The 16,453-nt window shown below is 36.9% G+C and overlaps 1 protein-coding gene across 6 annotated transcripts in view; it reads left to right on the top strand.

The window, feature by feature from the left end:
* itsn1 (intersectin 1 (SH3 domain protein)) overlaps positions 1-16,453 on the top strand; it is a 331,858-nt gene that overhangs the window by 237,296 nt on the left and 78,109 nt on the right. For all 6 annotated transcript variants that reach the window (XM_039743834.1, XM_039743835.1, XM_039743833.1 and 3 more), the window contains one exon: positions 10,293-10,410. In XM_039743834.1, coding sequence (XP_039599768.1) covers positions 10,293-10,410 — 118 coding nt within the window. The remainder of the gene's footprint in view (positions 1-10,292; positions 10,411-16,453) is intronic.

Below are 16,453 nucleotides of genomic sequence, written 5' to 3'. Positions count from 1 at the left end.
TTTGCCAGTGTATTTTAAATAAACCAAAATATCACATTAACATAAGTATTTAGGTCCTTTACTATTTTACTATAACACTTGAAATGTGGCTCAGGTGCATCCCATTCTATTGATTACTGTTTCTGCTTCTGCATCAGTTTCTCAGACCTGGATTTGAGTATTTTCTGCTGTTCTTCTCTACAGATCCTCTTAAGCTCTGTTAGGTTGAATGGCAGGTTCAGAGTACTGTGGATCAGGTTTTCATTAAGGGTATCTCTGTACTTTGCTCCATTCAGATTACTCTTAACCCTGTCTTTTTCACAGTCCCTGCCAATGGCATGCTGATGCTTCCACCGCCATGTTTCACTGTTTGAATGGTTTTATGTAGGTGATGAGTGGTGCCTGGATTCTCCAGATGTGATGCTTAATATTGAAGACTAACAGTTTAATTTTGGTTTCATAAAACTACTTATTTATTGTAGTCTGATAGTTCTTTAGGTGCCTTTTTTCAAACTCTTAAGAGGGCTTTCATGTGTGTGGCCGCTGTTCCATAAAGCCCTGATTAGTGGAGTGTTACAGTGATGGTTGTCCTACTGGAAAATTCTTCCATCTACATGCAGGATCTCTTAAGTTCAGACAGAATGAGCATTGGGTTCTGGGTCACCTCTGCTTACTATGGCCTTTCCCCAAGGATTGCTCAGTTTGACCAGATGGTTATCTCTAGGAAGAGTTGAGGTAGTTCCAGTTTTGGACACCACTTTGGTTTTGGGACCTTCAGTGCTGGAGAACTTACTTCCTTTTAGCCACCCCTAGCTCTGTTTCTTGTACGTCATGGTTTTGTTTTTGCTCTGATACACATTGTCAACTGTGAGACCTTTTATAGATAGGTGTGTACCTTTCGTAATCATGTACAGTCAAATTATTTTACTACAGGTTGTCTCCAAAGGAGGTGTAGAAACATCTTGATGATGATAAATAGAATAAGATGCACCTTAGCCACATTTCAGATGTCATACCAAACTGTTTAAATACTTGTGTCAATGTGATATTTTGGTTTTTATTTTTAATAAATTTGCAGAACTTTTAAAGATCCTGTTTCAAATTTGTCACTGGGGTATTGAGTGTTGCTTGATGTGGAGACATTAATTTAAATGATTTTAGCACAAGGCTACAAAATGTGAAAAATGTGAAGAGGTTTAAATACTTTCTGAATCTACTGTAACTTTCAGTCTATTATAATAGCTGGAGAGATGCCAGATGTTTTCTAAGCTAGGACTGCAGGTTGTAGAAACATAATATATCTATATTATTTATTGGGTTATCTATTCAAATTCCATTCAACAGTTTCGTTTTGGAATTTAAGTAAACACTTCTATCAATAATGAATACTTTTAGTGTGCCAATTAAATTGAGTAATGTTTCAAAAGATAATAGAAGTTATAAAAATACTTTTACATTATTTATACTGGCTTGATTTTTGAATTAATATTGATTTTTCTTTAGTCCTTTTTCAGTTTGTTTGTTATTTGTTACTTTATCATTTAAAATTAGTTGCTTGGAAGAATAATTCTTTCCACATTTTACTAGTTGTGATATACTTATTAAAAGTCAATTCTTTAATTAGTCACCATTTACATTATTTTCTTTCAACAATGAATTTCTGTTAACACTTTTAGAGATTTGTGTCAATCAGACTTGCAGTATGATCTGTTATTCACTATTCTTGTCAACAGCCTGCTGGAGTGATAGCTATCCACCCATCATTGCAGCAGGGCAGAAGGGCACCAGGAGGGCAGAAAACAGGGAAAGGGCAAGATAAGGGCTATGTTCCAAGAAAAGCCACACAAGGGCCTTCTAGGGGTCGTTGCCCCATTTCCACAAAGCTGGTATCCCGGAAGTAGATTAGTAAGGGCACTGAATGAAAGGAAGTGCTGAGGGGTCTGCTTTATTTCCTTTGTCAGTTTTACACCAACAGGGAACTACAGTACAGAAAATTAAGACACAGTTAATTTTAACATAGGTCACGATAAAGGAGAAGTCTTGGATGCTTTTCCTTTGAATGTGAATTAGGGATCAGCAGTATTATGTTGCCAAGTATTCACCAAAAGATCTGTCAAAAAGAATCCTGACTCCAGAAATGACCCTGGAACAGAGCCTCTATTGGGCTATACAACACCATGGAGAGAGAAGCTTGGAATTAGAATGTGTGTAGCAAAGTATGGAAGGAAGGAGCTCAGTTGTGCAGGTAAGAGAGGGATTTTTGAGCTGTTCTTTTTAAAGTATACCTGTGCACAGACCACCAACCAACAGGTTAGTGAAGATACTTTTGTTTGGCTCAACATGTACTAGGATGGGAGGCATTCATTATTTTGTATTTACTGCCTTTCTAAATGATTAAGTTGTTGACCAACTCCTGGCACCAAATGAAATTCTAGTACTGTTTTATATAATGTCTGCACCTCTGTGTTTTTATAGCTATCTCAAGGATATCTTAATTGTTGTTTTAATGATATGCAAACTGAAATTGTATTTTACTCAGTTTGCAATTAAAACAATCAAAAGCACACCTTGAGAGTCTTTGCATTCACCGTCTCATATAACCTAACGGGATAGACTACTGTACGGTCATTGTACCACAATTTAAGCTAGTGTAGCAGCCTAAAACTGAGTGAGCAAACAGCGCCAGGGGATAAACAGCCTCACAATCTACATTCTTAATCACAAGATGTGGATTATTGGCTTTGAAAAGACTGATGTTGGTTAGATGACGGCAATCTGGAAACTATGGCAGAAATCATTTGCCATTAAAAGACAGCTTGACAACTTACTTGTTTCACCATCTGCGAAGTGAGTACTGAAGGTGTCAGGCAAAAAAAAAAAGTTTGATTAAATTATTAACCCGTTCAGACGAATTATGTGATTTGTTCAAACTGATTATTTTTATTTCCGCAAGAAGTATATGCCTATCAGGCGTGTTTTATTGTGCAAGCTGTCTTGGTTGGGAGTCATTAATTCCAAAGCATTTTTTTCTATTATTTAAAGCGCTCACACAGATCCTTGCCCCACTCCATCCACCTCTATTGCTGCAAAAGTTGTAGCAGGGGAGGGAGGAGGGAGCAAAAAAAAAAAATCTTTTAGCAGCTTTTTTATTATTATTTAAAAAAAAAAAGTAATTCAGAGAAGGTGAGTCTCTGCATACTGTCATTGAAAAAGAGATCAAGAGCTACTTGATGACTCCTGAAGTGGACAGTGATATAGATCCACTTGAGTGGTGGAAAAATACAAGAAGTACATATCTCCAAATTGGGCAAACTTGCAAGTACATGTGCATCCCTGGCTCAGGCAACCCTTCTGAGAGGGCTTTCAGAACTGGAACAAATGTTGTAAAATGTAACTCTGCTGCTCTGTTGCCAGATGATGTGAACAGACTGGTGTTTCTGTCACATAACTTAGTTTCCTCAGTAGAATTTTACAATTGTTTTATTTTTTCTGATATCTTTGTACAATATTGGACAGAACTTGAAGTTAGTCATTTGTTTGCAAATGTTATGTTTGTGTTTCTTTGTTCAATATATGACAGAACTTTTTTCACTCTAGTACATTGTTAGATTTTTGTTCTTGCTTGTATGCTACACAATTCACTTTACAGCAGAGCAATTTGTTTATCCAGTCTGTAATGTTCATGCCCTGTATTTCAGTTATAATTGGTTATGATTATTCTCTTTGGGTTCTATCTTATTTACATGAAGGGTACGTTGCTGTTTAATATGCTCTCATTATAATAGTTTTAAGTTAATAAAAAAGACCTGTTTTTAATCTCATTAGAAAGCTACAATTAATATCCTATTATCAAGACCAAGCATAGATCAATAAGACCTTTACAAATACGTTTTTAAAGGATGCAAAATATCATTTAATTCCAATATTGCACATCCCTTGCTAGCTCAGTCTTTTTGCACTTCAGTTTCAGTCAGCATACAAATACCTGTAACTGATATTAGGCCTTAATATTTCAAACATACAATAATATCTTTTCTGATTCACTTGAACACCTTTATTCTTTGCAATTTTGGAATTTGGAGTGTGAAATATGTATTATCTACAACTTAATTGTTGTTTTAACATTGTGTGAGCTGAAAGTTTCAACAATGTCAGCCATTTTACAGAAAATGATCAAAAATGCCTTGGTAGTTCTTGCATCCACTGAGTCACGTAGCTAGTCTTGCAGGGCCAGACGTGATTCTCACATTAGAATACACACCTTGGGACAGCCTAATAAAAAGATTGTAGTGAGTAGCACTAAAATCCTGAAGTGCAAAGGCTACACCCTCAGGGCTTAATCTTAAACACCCTCCCTCAGTTCCTTCAGTCTGTGAAGTTTAAACCACTAGGGTTCAAGGATTGAGCAAAAGAAACTCAACAAAAGACTTGACACCGAGAGAAGATGAAAAGCTAAAATTGCTGTTATTGGTTTTGGAGCTCAGTAGATCAAGGTAACTGAAGCTTAATGATTAAGTTAAGTTGACAGTAGAGATGTGTTTGAAATGTGCTCCTGTCTGCTACGATGTTAAAATTCTGTGGCAGTTCTGATGGTGCAGTCTCATGCGTGCTTCTACTAGTGTTGTTTGGAAAATGTATTGATTCATATGTGTTGAGTACTGAAATGTGTATCTCCTGTGGCACTATGTTATCAATTCATTTAACAGCAATCCTTTTCACCTACTTTTGATGGGTTATGATGCATCATTTTCATTAAGTGCATATTTTGCAGTTCATGTTTTCACGAACATAGCAGCTTTTCATAATTGGAAGCTTGCTTTCTGTTGGGTCAGATTAACAACAGCACCATTTCTCTTTTCTGTTCAAAATCACATCACCTATTTTGAGAGCCACTTTCATGAGACATTGGATTGGTTTACAAATGTAGCACTCAGTGAGCCATCTAATTGTGACCCATTTAATCTTAAACATGTGATCCCTGACTGTTGTTTAATGCCAAGACCTTGCCACTAAAGCAAAGGGAAGATAACTGCAATAATTCTGATTCACCTTTTACTGCAACACTTTAAAATCCACACTTTAAAGAGCCAACACACTGTTTCCTACAGTTAGTCCAGTTAGTCTCTGGGTTTTTTTTCTGGGTGCTTGTTTGACCTATGATGCCTGAAACAATTAAGTGTAGTTAAAAAATACGCATGCTACCTGTATTTAAATATTTCTGCATATGAAAAGGAGAAAAAAAAAACTAGACAGATTGTGCGTAACATAACTTGATACCATGACGATCCCTTAAGCCACACAGGAGTCCCTTTTCCTGGTGACTCCACAGGTTGCTAATAGGCTTTTTATTCTGAGTGCTGTGATATTAATTGTACCCTGCTGCTGCTCATTGGACACCTCCAAAATAATAAACCAAGCCCACCTTCAATGTGCATGCCTGTTGCCTGCTTTTCTACTTCGCTTGCTATTCTCACAATGTTGCATTGTGACTAACTTGACCTTGTGTCCTCATGATACTTGTCAGGACAGTGAGCCGCAAAGGTAGTCACAAAAATGAGCCAAAAGCATTACGAGCCACATATACTGGCAATGCCTTCCACTACATAATCTATATTCAAAAATGTGCTTATTTTGTTTTGGAATATTCCAGCCTTATTTTTTGACAAATTTGACAGGCCTATTGTACATTTGCATTAAATATGTAAGTGCCATATGGTACTGTCTGACATCCCAAAAAAATGGAAGCCTTCGCTCTCCAAATATGTATTACATAAAGGGTGGCGCACAAAAAACTGAACCTCCTCCGACTGGCTGGCTCGAGCTATTATACAGGCTGGCGCTGTCGCGATTGCGGAACCTCGTTGTCGTGAAGGGGTCAGCAGCCCCAACTGTACATTAGTAAGGAAGCTATGAGCCAGTGGATACACCATCTTTCAATAGGAGGGAGTGACATGTGAATTCGATAAAGTGACTCGCGAGAAGTGTGACAACGTCTTCACAGGGGAATGAACTGTCAGCAAAGGTTTTTGGCCACCAAAGTCACCGGACCTATCCATTTGTGAGTTTTACCTGTGGGACAATCTGAAGGGAAAAGTGTATGTCAATAATTCAATGACAGAGGAACTGAAGGACAATAGTCGGAGTGAAATTGGAAAAATTGGAGCGGCTGAACTGAATCATGTCTATGACAATATAGTGTAGCATGCAGAAAAGTGTATTGACGCACAAGGAAATCATTTCCAGCTCCTCCTTTAACCAGTAAGTACAGATTTTTGTATTGCATATGTTTCGTTTCGTGTACGGGTTAAGAAATATACATCGACGTTGGAGTCGGAGATGGTTAAGTTTTTCATGCGCCACCCTGTATAAGGTCTTTGGAGGAATAAAATCCATTATTATTTAATCTGTGACTGTGTGTCAGTTGTGTTTGGGGCTCAGTGCTGTCCCCTGTCTTCCACAAATACTATATTTTTTTCTTTTGCAGCATTTGACAGATCTTTAAAGTTTGGATTTAGTGACTTATAGTACTTTGTACAACATTTTGATTTTTGTTGTTGCTTTTATGCTGCACGGTTCACTTTAAACAACAACATTTATTTATTTATCACATTTTCATGCAGCAAGATGACAAAAAAAGTTGTAAGAGGAGAAAAAAAATTAAAAATGAGTAATAATATTAAAGAAAAAATAACAACACAGCAAGGTGAGGACAAAAAAAAACTAAAATAAAATCTATAGTGGTTCCAAGGCCAATGGTCCACCCAGCACCTACTGGGCATTCTTCCTAACATAGTTACTCCTAAATGAAACCTCATAGATTTCATGATTCACATAATGGAATTTGATGGAGCTGGTCTCATAAGCAGCTGAGAGACCCACCTTCATTCCATCATCTCAGGGGGTTGCATGGTGCCTAGATCAGGTGGTGGTAGCACAGATTTCCACCATAGTAGAGGATCATTAGTACAGACTTCAGATCCCTGAAGAATATAATTCTTTGCCCATATCTTCTGTTGGGAATACAACTTAAGTATAGCTACGAAAAATCCATATTAAACTAATGAGTTTTTAGCAGTTTTTTAAAATGTTCTACAGAGTTAGCTTGGTGAATTTCAACAGGGGTAAAGTATTCCAGATTTTAGGTGCAGAACAACACAAGGCTGCCTTACAAACCCTTAAGCTTGGTTCTAGGAATAATGAGCAGACCACCATTTGAGGATCTGAGGTTAAGACTTGGAGTATTGGGAGACATTCCAAAATATAGGGCAGAGCAAGATTATTTAAGGCTTTATAAACCATTAGTTGTATTTTAAAATAAATTCTGAATGACACAGTCAACCAATGTAATGATGCTAAAACTGGTGAGAGAACTAGAAAAAAAAATTTGAGCATAAGATTCCGGTTGCTGCATTCTAAGCCTGTTGGTACTAGATCAAGGACACGGGTGGAGATTTATTCCGTTAAAATAATTCAACTCACTTAAAAGGGTATGCTGGGATTCAATTAGGTTAACTTTGGGAGAAGTACTTTGTTATTTTTAATATCATTTGTTTTGTGTTTAAAAAATAAGGCAAAAGCTTCACAAGTTTCACTAGTAGTTTTTAGGAGGTATTCCATAGGGTGTACTGGGTTTAGAAGTTGATCAATAGTTGAAAATAAAACTATTGGATTACTGGAGATTGCCTCTCAGGGCAGACTGCATTGTTATATTCAGTTATTTTTGCCTTCAGCATTTCGTAGTGGACTAGCAGTTTAGTTTTCCTCTATTTTACACTCAGCCCCCAGCATGTTCTCTTTCAATCAGATATACTTCGAGTCTTCCATGGTATAATAGTCCTAGAGGATTTCTTAAATCCCTTTTCAGGTGCCTGTTCATCTCGTCTAAAAAAAAACACAGTCTCTCCCCAAAGAGATCCCAGTCGTCCACAAAGGCAATATTTCGTTTTTTGCAGAAGCCTTTCAGCCAGCTGTTCAAGGAGAGTGGTCAACAGTAGGCTTCATTCAACCTTCTAACCAATAGCAGCAGACCTGAAATAATGTTTTTAGCAGTTGGTGTCCTCTCTTACATGGCCTGAATTAGTGCTGAGAAGTTTTAGAACTTCTGACTATCAAATACGGATGTTGTTTATGCCTGCGTGGAATACGACGGTTCCAACAGCCCTGTTCTGGTGCTTCTCGATGACTCTCGGTGCTCTTCTTGTAATGTCTGAAACTCATGCACCAGGTAAACAAGAACCAAAAGATTTCTGTTTAGGGTATGGAATACAACGTTGTGCACAATTGAATCCCCAATAACAACTACATCACCAAGATCTGCCGGTACTGTGGTGGGAAAGAAGAGGGTCAAAGCAATCAGGGAGTTCGATGCTTGCCTGAGCTGACACAAGTCATTTTGTCTTGAGACCCCGCCTGCAACATTGAAACAGCCATGTGTCATTGTCATCATTCTGTCGAGGAGTTGCATAGATAAAACTCACTTGGGCTCATGAGCTCATACAGTTTGGCATAAAGTTGAGGTTGCCACGAGGAGATAAGTTAAGTTGATCGTGGCTGCAGCTGAGGTCTCTTTTTGCAAGCAAGCTTTCAGATCTCTAAGGTGTTCCTGAATATGAGTCTCAAGGGCCCGTCAACCCGTTGCAGCTCACGGTCAGCCATTCTCCACTGCTACTACAGAAGATGGAGAGAGAGAGCAAAGATTAGTGAATAGATGAACATAGAGCAGTGCAGCGAATGCTTATCCATGTCATGTAGTTCATTGATCTCTCTCTCTCTCTCTCTCTCTGTATATATGTATGTATGTGTATATATATATATATGTATGTATGTATGTATGTATGTATGTGTGTGTATATATATATATATATATATATATACAGTGCATCCGGGAAGTATTCACAGCGCATCACTTTTTCCATATTTTGTTATGTTACAGCCTTATTCCAAAATGGATTAAATTAATTTTTTTCCTCAGAATTCAACACACAACACATCATAATGACAATGTGAAAAAAGTTTACTTGAGGTTTTTACAAATTTATTAAAAAATAAAAAAAACGGAGAAATCACATGTACATAAGTATTATATTAAGGAAAGTTGGGATCCGAGAGACTGTGTTTGTGGAGGGATTGAGAGTTAAGGCAGGTGGGGGAGTCACGTGATCATCTCCCCTCCCATTCACGTCATTTCATTCACTTCATTTCCTCTGAGCTTAGCTCCGCAGCTGACACGGTCTTGCTGTTCTTTTTCCTTAGTGTTTAGTCCTTTCTCCTTTACTAATTTACTGTTTAGTACACGCGGTACTTACACAGTCACTCATAAAAGGGGAGAAGACTCCGAGCAAGAAATGGGTATTGAAACCACCTTGGAAGACATGCAATCAACGAGGCCATTAAACGGATCTCAAGAGAGGTCTTCTAGGCTGGAAAAAAAGCGCTTGGCTGCCAAAACCAGGCAATTAAACAAATCCCAACAAGAAATGACTTCTACATTAGAAAAAAAAACCGGATCGCTGCCAAAATCAGGCGATTAAACGAATCTAAAGAAGACAGGATTTCTAGATTGGGAAAAGGACGATTGGCTGCCGAAACCAGGCGGTTAAAAGAATCTGAAAAAGACAGGACGTCTAGATTGGAAAAACCACGATCCGCTGCCAAAACTAGCCAGTTAAACATGCAGCAAAGCGCGCCAGGTCTGATAGTGAATAATATTTTATTTTCTTTGCTTTCATGACCTGTTTGCATGAAGGAAATTGTCTGTTGCTCTATTTGTAATAGATTTTGTTGGTCTTTTGTTGGTATATTATTTTACAAAGTAAATCCTGTAGGCCACTTTGGAATGGTTTACTCATACTTGATTGTTTGATCTCAGAAATACTTGGTGCTTGTGATTTTGATGTTTTTTGTGTTTTTACTTGAATTCATCAGTTTTAATTAAGTAAATAAGTCATGTTTTCCTTAATACCCTATTAGAAAAAGCAAGCCAAGCCTATGATAACACTTTTACAAAGGCAAAATATTGTCTACTTAACGTTATTGACAAAATCTCAGAAAATATTCAGATATCATTTTTTCAATATCACATGCCCCTATTTTAAGTTCATTAAATGTCCACTTCTCCATTTTTCACAGTGGCTGGATTCAGACTATATCACTGACTTTTTTTTAGTATTTTTTTTGTATTTGTTCCAGTTCCGTTTGTTAGTAAAACAGCAGTCATTTTACCTACAGAAAAATATTATATTACAGCTTATGTTTAGCTTTAGCATAATACATTATTCATATTTATTATTATTATTGTTTTTTTTTTTTAATAGGCAAGAGGAAAGAAAAGGCAAATAGGCTGGTTCCCTGCTAATTATGTTAAGTTATTGAGCCCTGGCACAAGTAAAAGTACACCAACTGAGCCATCTAAACCTACAGCACCAAATGCAGGTGAGTTTCTTATGCATTAATCTTTATTTACCTAACCAGTAGCTGAGTCTTTTTTTTGTGAACTTCAAATGTTCTGCCCGTGTTTGTATGCATTTTCAGTGGAGATGAATTGTTTTAACCTTGTGTGAATTTGATCTTGAAGTTCCATTTTCCAGCATTGATTATCGACTCTAAACTGACTTGAGGTAAATGTGGATGCTAGGGCAAATGTGTTATTATTGTGCATTGGCAGGTTCAGAGTTACCTTCTGCATCTTACATATACTCATTTTACTCTATTGAATTTTCAACCAGATTTGAAGCAAAACTATGGTATATTCCTTCTAGCTAAAACACTTTCAGCATTGTGCCATCCTACAGCAGTAGAAAATCTGCTGCAAAATGCCACTTTCTTTTTGCTTTGTCTTGAAATTTAACTCCTTTCACAAGCAAAAGGCATCTTTTTGTGCTCTAGTGAAATGAATACACCTGGTAAAGATGTTATAGTTGAATCAATTGAGCTAAAACATGTGGAATGCAAATTACTGCATATTAAACTATTAATTCAAGGATTGTTTTGGAATCATCAATATGTATTACTCAAAATATAAATGACTTTTAACACTAAACCTGTGGTTAGTCTTAGAGAGTAATTTGATTCATATTGGTTAGAATTTGGTTACTTTCATAATTCTACGTGTCCTTAGAAAATAGGTTATCAAGATCAAATGATCTTGATAAATGTTTATGCACCTAATGTTGATAATAAGGAATTTATACAAAATTTATTTGCATCCATTCCAAATCTGAACACTCTAAATTATAATGGGTGGGGACTTTAATTGTGTTTTAAATCCACTCTTAGATAGGACTTCTTCTATTAGCAGACGAGAATTGTAAAGAATTTATATCCAAACAAATCAAATTCTTTCTAGAGACAAATACATCCTCAGAGATCTCTGCAGGAATACTCTGGGAAACTCTTAATGCCGTCTTAAGAGGACAGATTATCTCATATCTTTCCCACAGAAATAAATTAGAAACCAAGAAAGTAGCAGAGATAAAAAGCGAAATTACTAGAATAGATGAAGAACATGCCAGACTACCAAGCTAGACTCTTCATAGGAAAAGGCAGGCTCTACATTCAGAATTAAACCTCTTGACAACTAAAAAAACTGAACAACTACTTTATAAATCCAGACATCATTACTATGAACATGGAGAGAAAGCTAATAAGCTTTTAGCTCAACAAATGCGCAACGCAATCTCAGTAATCACCAATGCGAACAGAGATAAAATCGTCGACCACAAAAATATAATGCACACTTTCAGAGACTACTATAAATCCCTATATACTACTGAGTTTAAAGAAGACAATACAATCTAATGCATTTCTGGATACATTACAAATACCACAAATAGACACTTTTAGTGTGGAGGAACTTGATAAACCTCTGGCATTATCAGAATTACTAGATGCTATAAAGTCACTCCAAGGCAGGAAAGCAGCAGGCCCTGATGGCTACCCTGCAGAATTTTACAAGAAATTCTCTGCTCAGCTAGCTCCCCTCCTATTAGCAACATTTACAGAAGCCAGAGATAACCAAACTCTTCCTCAAACTTTTTGTCAAGCACTAATCACCGTTTTTCCAAAACAAAATAAGGACTTATTACAATGTGCATCATACAGACCAATTTCACTTCTGAATAATGACGTTAAAATACTCTCTAAAATCATAGCTAGAAGGATGGAGAAAGTGCTCCCCTCAGTAATATCACAAGACCAAACTGGATTTATTAGGGCCGACACTTATCTTCAAATCTTCAATGCCTGTTTAATGTAATATACTCACTAACTAAATCAAACAGCCCAGAAATAATATTATCATTGGATGCAGAAAAAGCATTTGACGTGATTGAATGGAAATACCTTTTACTACATTGGAGAAGTTTGGGTTTGGCCCAACATTTGTGCATGGATTAAATTACTGTATACTAACCCAGAAGCTTCAGTTTGCATCAACAACATTTGCTCAGACTACTTTAAACTAGAACGTGGTACTAGACAAGGATGCCCTTGTCACCACTACTGTTTGCAATTGCCATTGAACCACTGGCAATACATTGTCGAAATACTGATCAGATAAAGGGGATTAGCAGAGAAGGACTGGAACAGAAAATTTCATTATATGCAGATGATATGGTACTGTATATATCAGACCCAGAAAATTCTGTGCCTGCAGTCTTACAGCACTCACAGAATTTCAAAAGATCTCTGGTCTCAGAATTAATCTGAATAAAAGTGTACTCTTTCCAGTGAATTCTCAAGCATATAATATTAGATTAGATACCCTACCTTTTATCATTGCAGAACAGTTTAAATACCTAGGGGTAAACATCACAAGTAAACATAAAGCTCTTTATCAACAAAATTTCACCTTCTGCATGGAAAAAATTAAACAAGACTTGCATAGATGGTCAACCCTTCATCTCACACTAGCTGGAAGAATTAACACTGTTAAGATGAATATTCTTCCTAAGCTCCTTTTTTTATTTCAAAACATCCAATATACATTAATAAATCATTCTTTAAGCAATTAGATTCAACAATCACCTCATTTATTTGGAATTCAAAACATCCACTCATCCAAAGAGCGACCCTACAAAGACAAAAGGCAGAAGGCAGGCATGGCTCTACCTAACGTCCAGTTTTATTACTGAGCGCTAAAAACCTGGACACAAATAGAAGAACATACACAGGCTTGGTCCGCAATAGAAGTAAAATCCTGCAGTACTTCTTTGTATTCCCTGCTCTGTGCGCCAATAAACACACGTTATCGGCAATATACTAATAACCCAATTGTGCTCCACTCACTTAGAATCTGGAACCAATGTAGAAAGCATTTTAAGACGGAGAAGCTTCTATCTGTGGCACCTCTGCAAGAGAACCACCTCTTTCAACCTTCACAAACATATGCAGTTTTAATATCTGGAAAAATTTGGAATTAACTTGCTTAGAGATCTTTATATAGACAACGTCTTTGCATCCTATGAACAATTACATTCCAAATTTAACATTCCAGCTACACATTTCTTTCACTATCTTCAAATCAGGAACTTTGTTAAACAGAACCTTCCAGATTTTCCTCATCTTGCACCCTCATCCATGCTGGAAAAAATATTGCTCAATCTCAAGGATTAGACACCATCTCTACAATATATAAAATCATTTTACAATCCCTCCCTTTCAAAGATCCAAGAGGACACTGGGAAAAAGATCTCTCAATTAATATATCAGAAAAGGAGTGGAAAGTAGCAATGCAGAGAATTCACTCGAGCTCCATATGCGCAAAGCATACAATTATACAACTCAAAATTATATATCGAGCACATCTGTCTTGTCTAAAACTCTCCAAAATGTTTCCAGGGCATGATCCAACCTGCAAACGCTGCAACCAAGTCCCAGCCTCACTGGGTCACATGTTCTGGGCCTGCACCAAATTAACATTATTCTGGACCAAAATTTTTAATTACCTTTCAGACAGCCTTGGTCTTACAATCCCTCTTAACCCATTAACAGCTGTGTTTGGGGTTCTTCCAGATGGGTTTAAAGTGGAGAAAGACAAACAAATTGTGATTGCATTTGCTACACTTTTGGCACACAGTCTTATTCTCATAAACTGGAAGAACCCAAACTCTCCTCTTGTAAATCAGTGGGAAACCGATGTGTTATACAGGGTGCGCACAAAGTCCATATACCCCTATCTTTTGGAGGATTTTGAAAACACGTTTCGATTGCGGGAGCTGCGATAAATCGCACACTCTTCAGAGAACATAACCTTTTCCTTCTTAGCATTCGTTGGAAATTGGTGCAGCATCAGATCACAAGCTTCCTGACGTCTGTCCAAGTCGGCATCTGATAACTCGTTAACGTGCAATGGACGCCAACATTTCATTTGCAAGTCCTGTTTGATATGTTCTCGCATTGTCGATTCCGCTATTCCCAACTCAGCAGCATGTTTACAAGTGAATTTCATTAGGGACCATTGGACAGACTCTGCCACTTCTGCACACGTTTCATGCCTTATGGATGCATCTCGGATGCTGCCCGTTTCAAAAGCCTTCTTCTCCCACTGCAACAACGTCCACTTTGTCGGTGATGCCTTCCCAAAACGCACAACAAAGTCATCCATGACATTTTTGATCGATTTCACAGTAACAGGCCGCTCATGAACCCACACAATGGCCACCAAACGCTACTCGATCGTGAAAACACTTGTGTCACCCATCGCTTCGTCTTGGAATGACCGTCACGTTGTGGCGATTTCTTGAGTGGCAGCAGGTGGCAACACCAGACAGGATGTTGGAAACACACCTCGAAATACCAGGAAGACTTGGGCTGATGTCCACAGGAACCAAATTGTCATGGTTATTCCTGTAAATGCTCCTAAAGATAGGGGTATATGGACTTTCTGCGCACCCTGTACTATTTGAAATTGGAAAAAATCAAATACTCAGAGGATCTGTACAGACACATGGCAGGATCTAATCAGTAATATTTTAAAATAAGCTTATAAAGCACAGAGAATTTATTAATTTAGGTATGTTTACAAGCCTTAAATTTCACAACGTTTTCCTTGCTCTCTCTCAGGGGTGGGAATCGATTTGTCCTTAACTCATTTTTTCTTGTAAAAACTTGATTGATTTGTATGGATTGCAATAAAATTAATAAAAATATAATAAAAAAAAAAAAAAGAAAGAAAATAGGTATAGAACCTCTGTATTAATAAATTAATTTTGTTTAAATTTCTGTGGATACTACATCAAGTAGTGAGCTAAAATATGTTTATATTATTTTTTAAAACAAAAACTTATGTTATGTCCTAGGCCACCTGTTGGAGCTGTAATAATACAATTTGATTACAAACTTTGTTTAAAAATTGCTGGTGCATAACCAGAGAGAGAGAAAGAAAGAAAGAGAAAAAGAAGGGTTTTTATTTTTTTTCTTGACTGACACTTTGTTTTCCTAATCTGCAGAGTTTATTTTTTAATTTTACTCCCTAGGAAAATGTATCTAGCCCAGACACACACTTCTAATTATACACACACACGCACACACACACACACACTGTTTTCAACTGTACACATTCTTTTGATGAAATGAGTTAAGATAATTTATTTATGGGCATAATATATTTTATTTGAAATAAAATTAAACATTTTAGTTGGATTCACTGCACTGTTAACTGTAATACTATCTATCTTTTTCTATAGCTATGAGTGAGCAAGTAAAGGTATTGTGTTCCTTTGTCTTATTTATCATACTACTATTGCATATGACCTTGTACAAAAATAGTATTAAATCTGTTTTTCATAAAAGTGAAATATGATTCTCATGTCCTCTTTTATTATTGTCTGCAATGCAAAGCATTGCACTAAATAAAAATGCACTTATCTCTCCATTTTTCTGAATCTGCCGATTCCATTACAGGCTTGCAGTGAGAGAGATCCTATGTCAGGCAGTATCAGGCCCAAGTAGGAAGGCAAGACCCATTTTAATTTTCAAACTGAATTCTGTTTATTGCCATACCATTCATTGTTGGATCCTGGCTTCGGCACGTTCTTGTTCCAGCTTCTTTACGTTAAACTTAACAGGTTTTTTTTAAGATACTAGTACAGTCTGCCTCATGTAAACCAGGAACCTAATATGCATCCTGCTGTGTACACATCTTTTGGCAATTAAGGTACTTGATTTCCTGGTTGTGGAAAGAAATACTATTTTTTTCTGTGTTACTTTCAGTGCACCAACCTTGTTGATATACATTTATCAGCTAATGCATGCATTACATTGGATAAAAAATCAGTCCACAAAACTCCTGAAAAAACCTTATCTCTCTAATATAAAAAAAAATCTTAGAAGGCTTGGAAGGAGACGAGACCTGATTTTCTCGGAGACACTTTTTAATGTCCTGTGAGACAAGGCAGTTAGACAAAAGGACAGCTGCTCTACAGGCTTATAACTGTTCGAAGCGCTGCATAATCTGATATCTTTTACAGGTTGCAAA

This window comes from Polypterus senegalus, chromosome 2 (genome assembly GCF_016835505.1).
Source record: "Polypterus senegalus isolate Bchr_013 chromosome 2, ASM1683550v1, whole genome shotgun sequence".
Taxonomy (NCBI): Eukaryota; Metazoa; Chordata; class Cladistia; order Polypteriformes; family Polypteridae; genus Polypterus; species Polypterus senegalus.
Note: the sequence above shows the minus strand (reverse complement) of the source record. Positions and strands in the feature narration are given on the sequence as shown.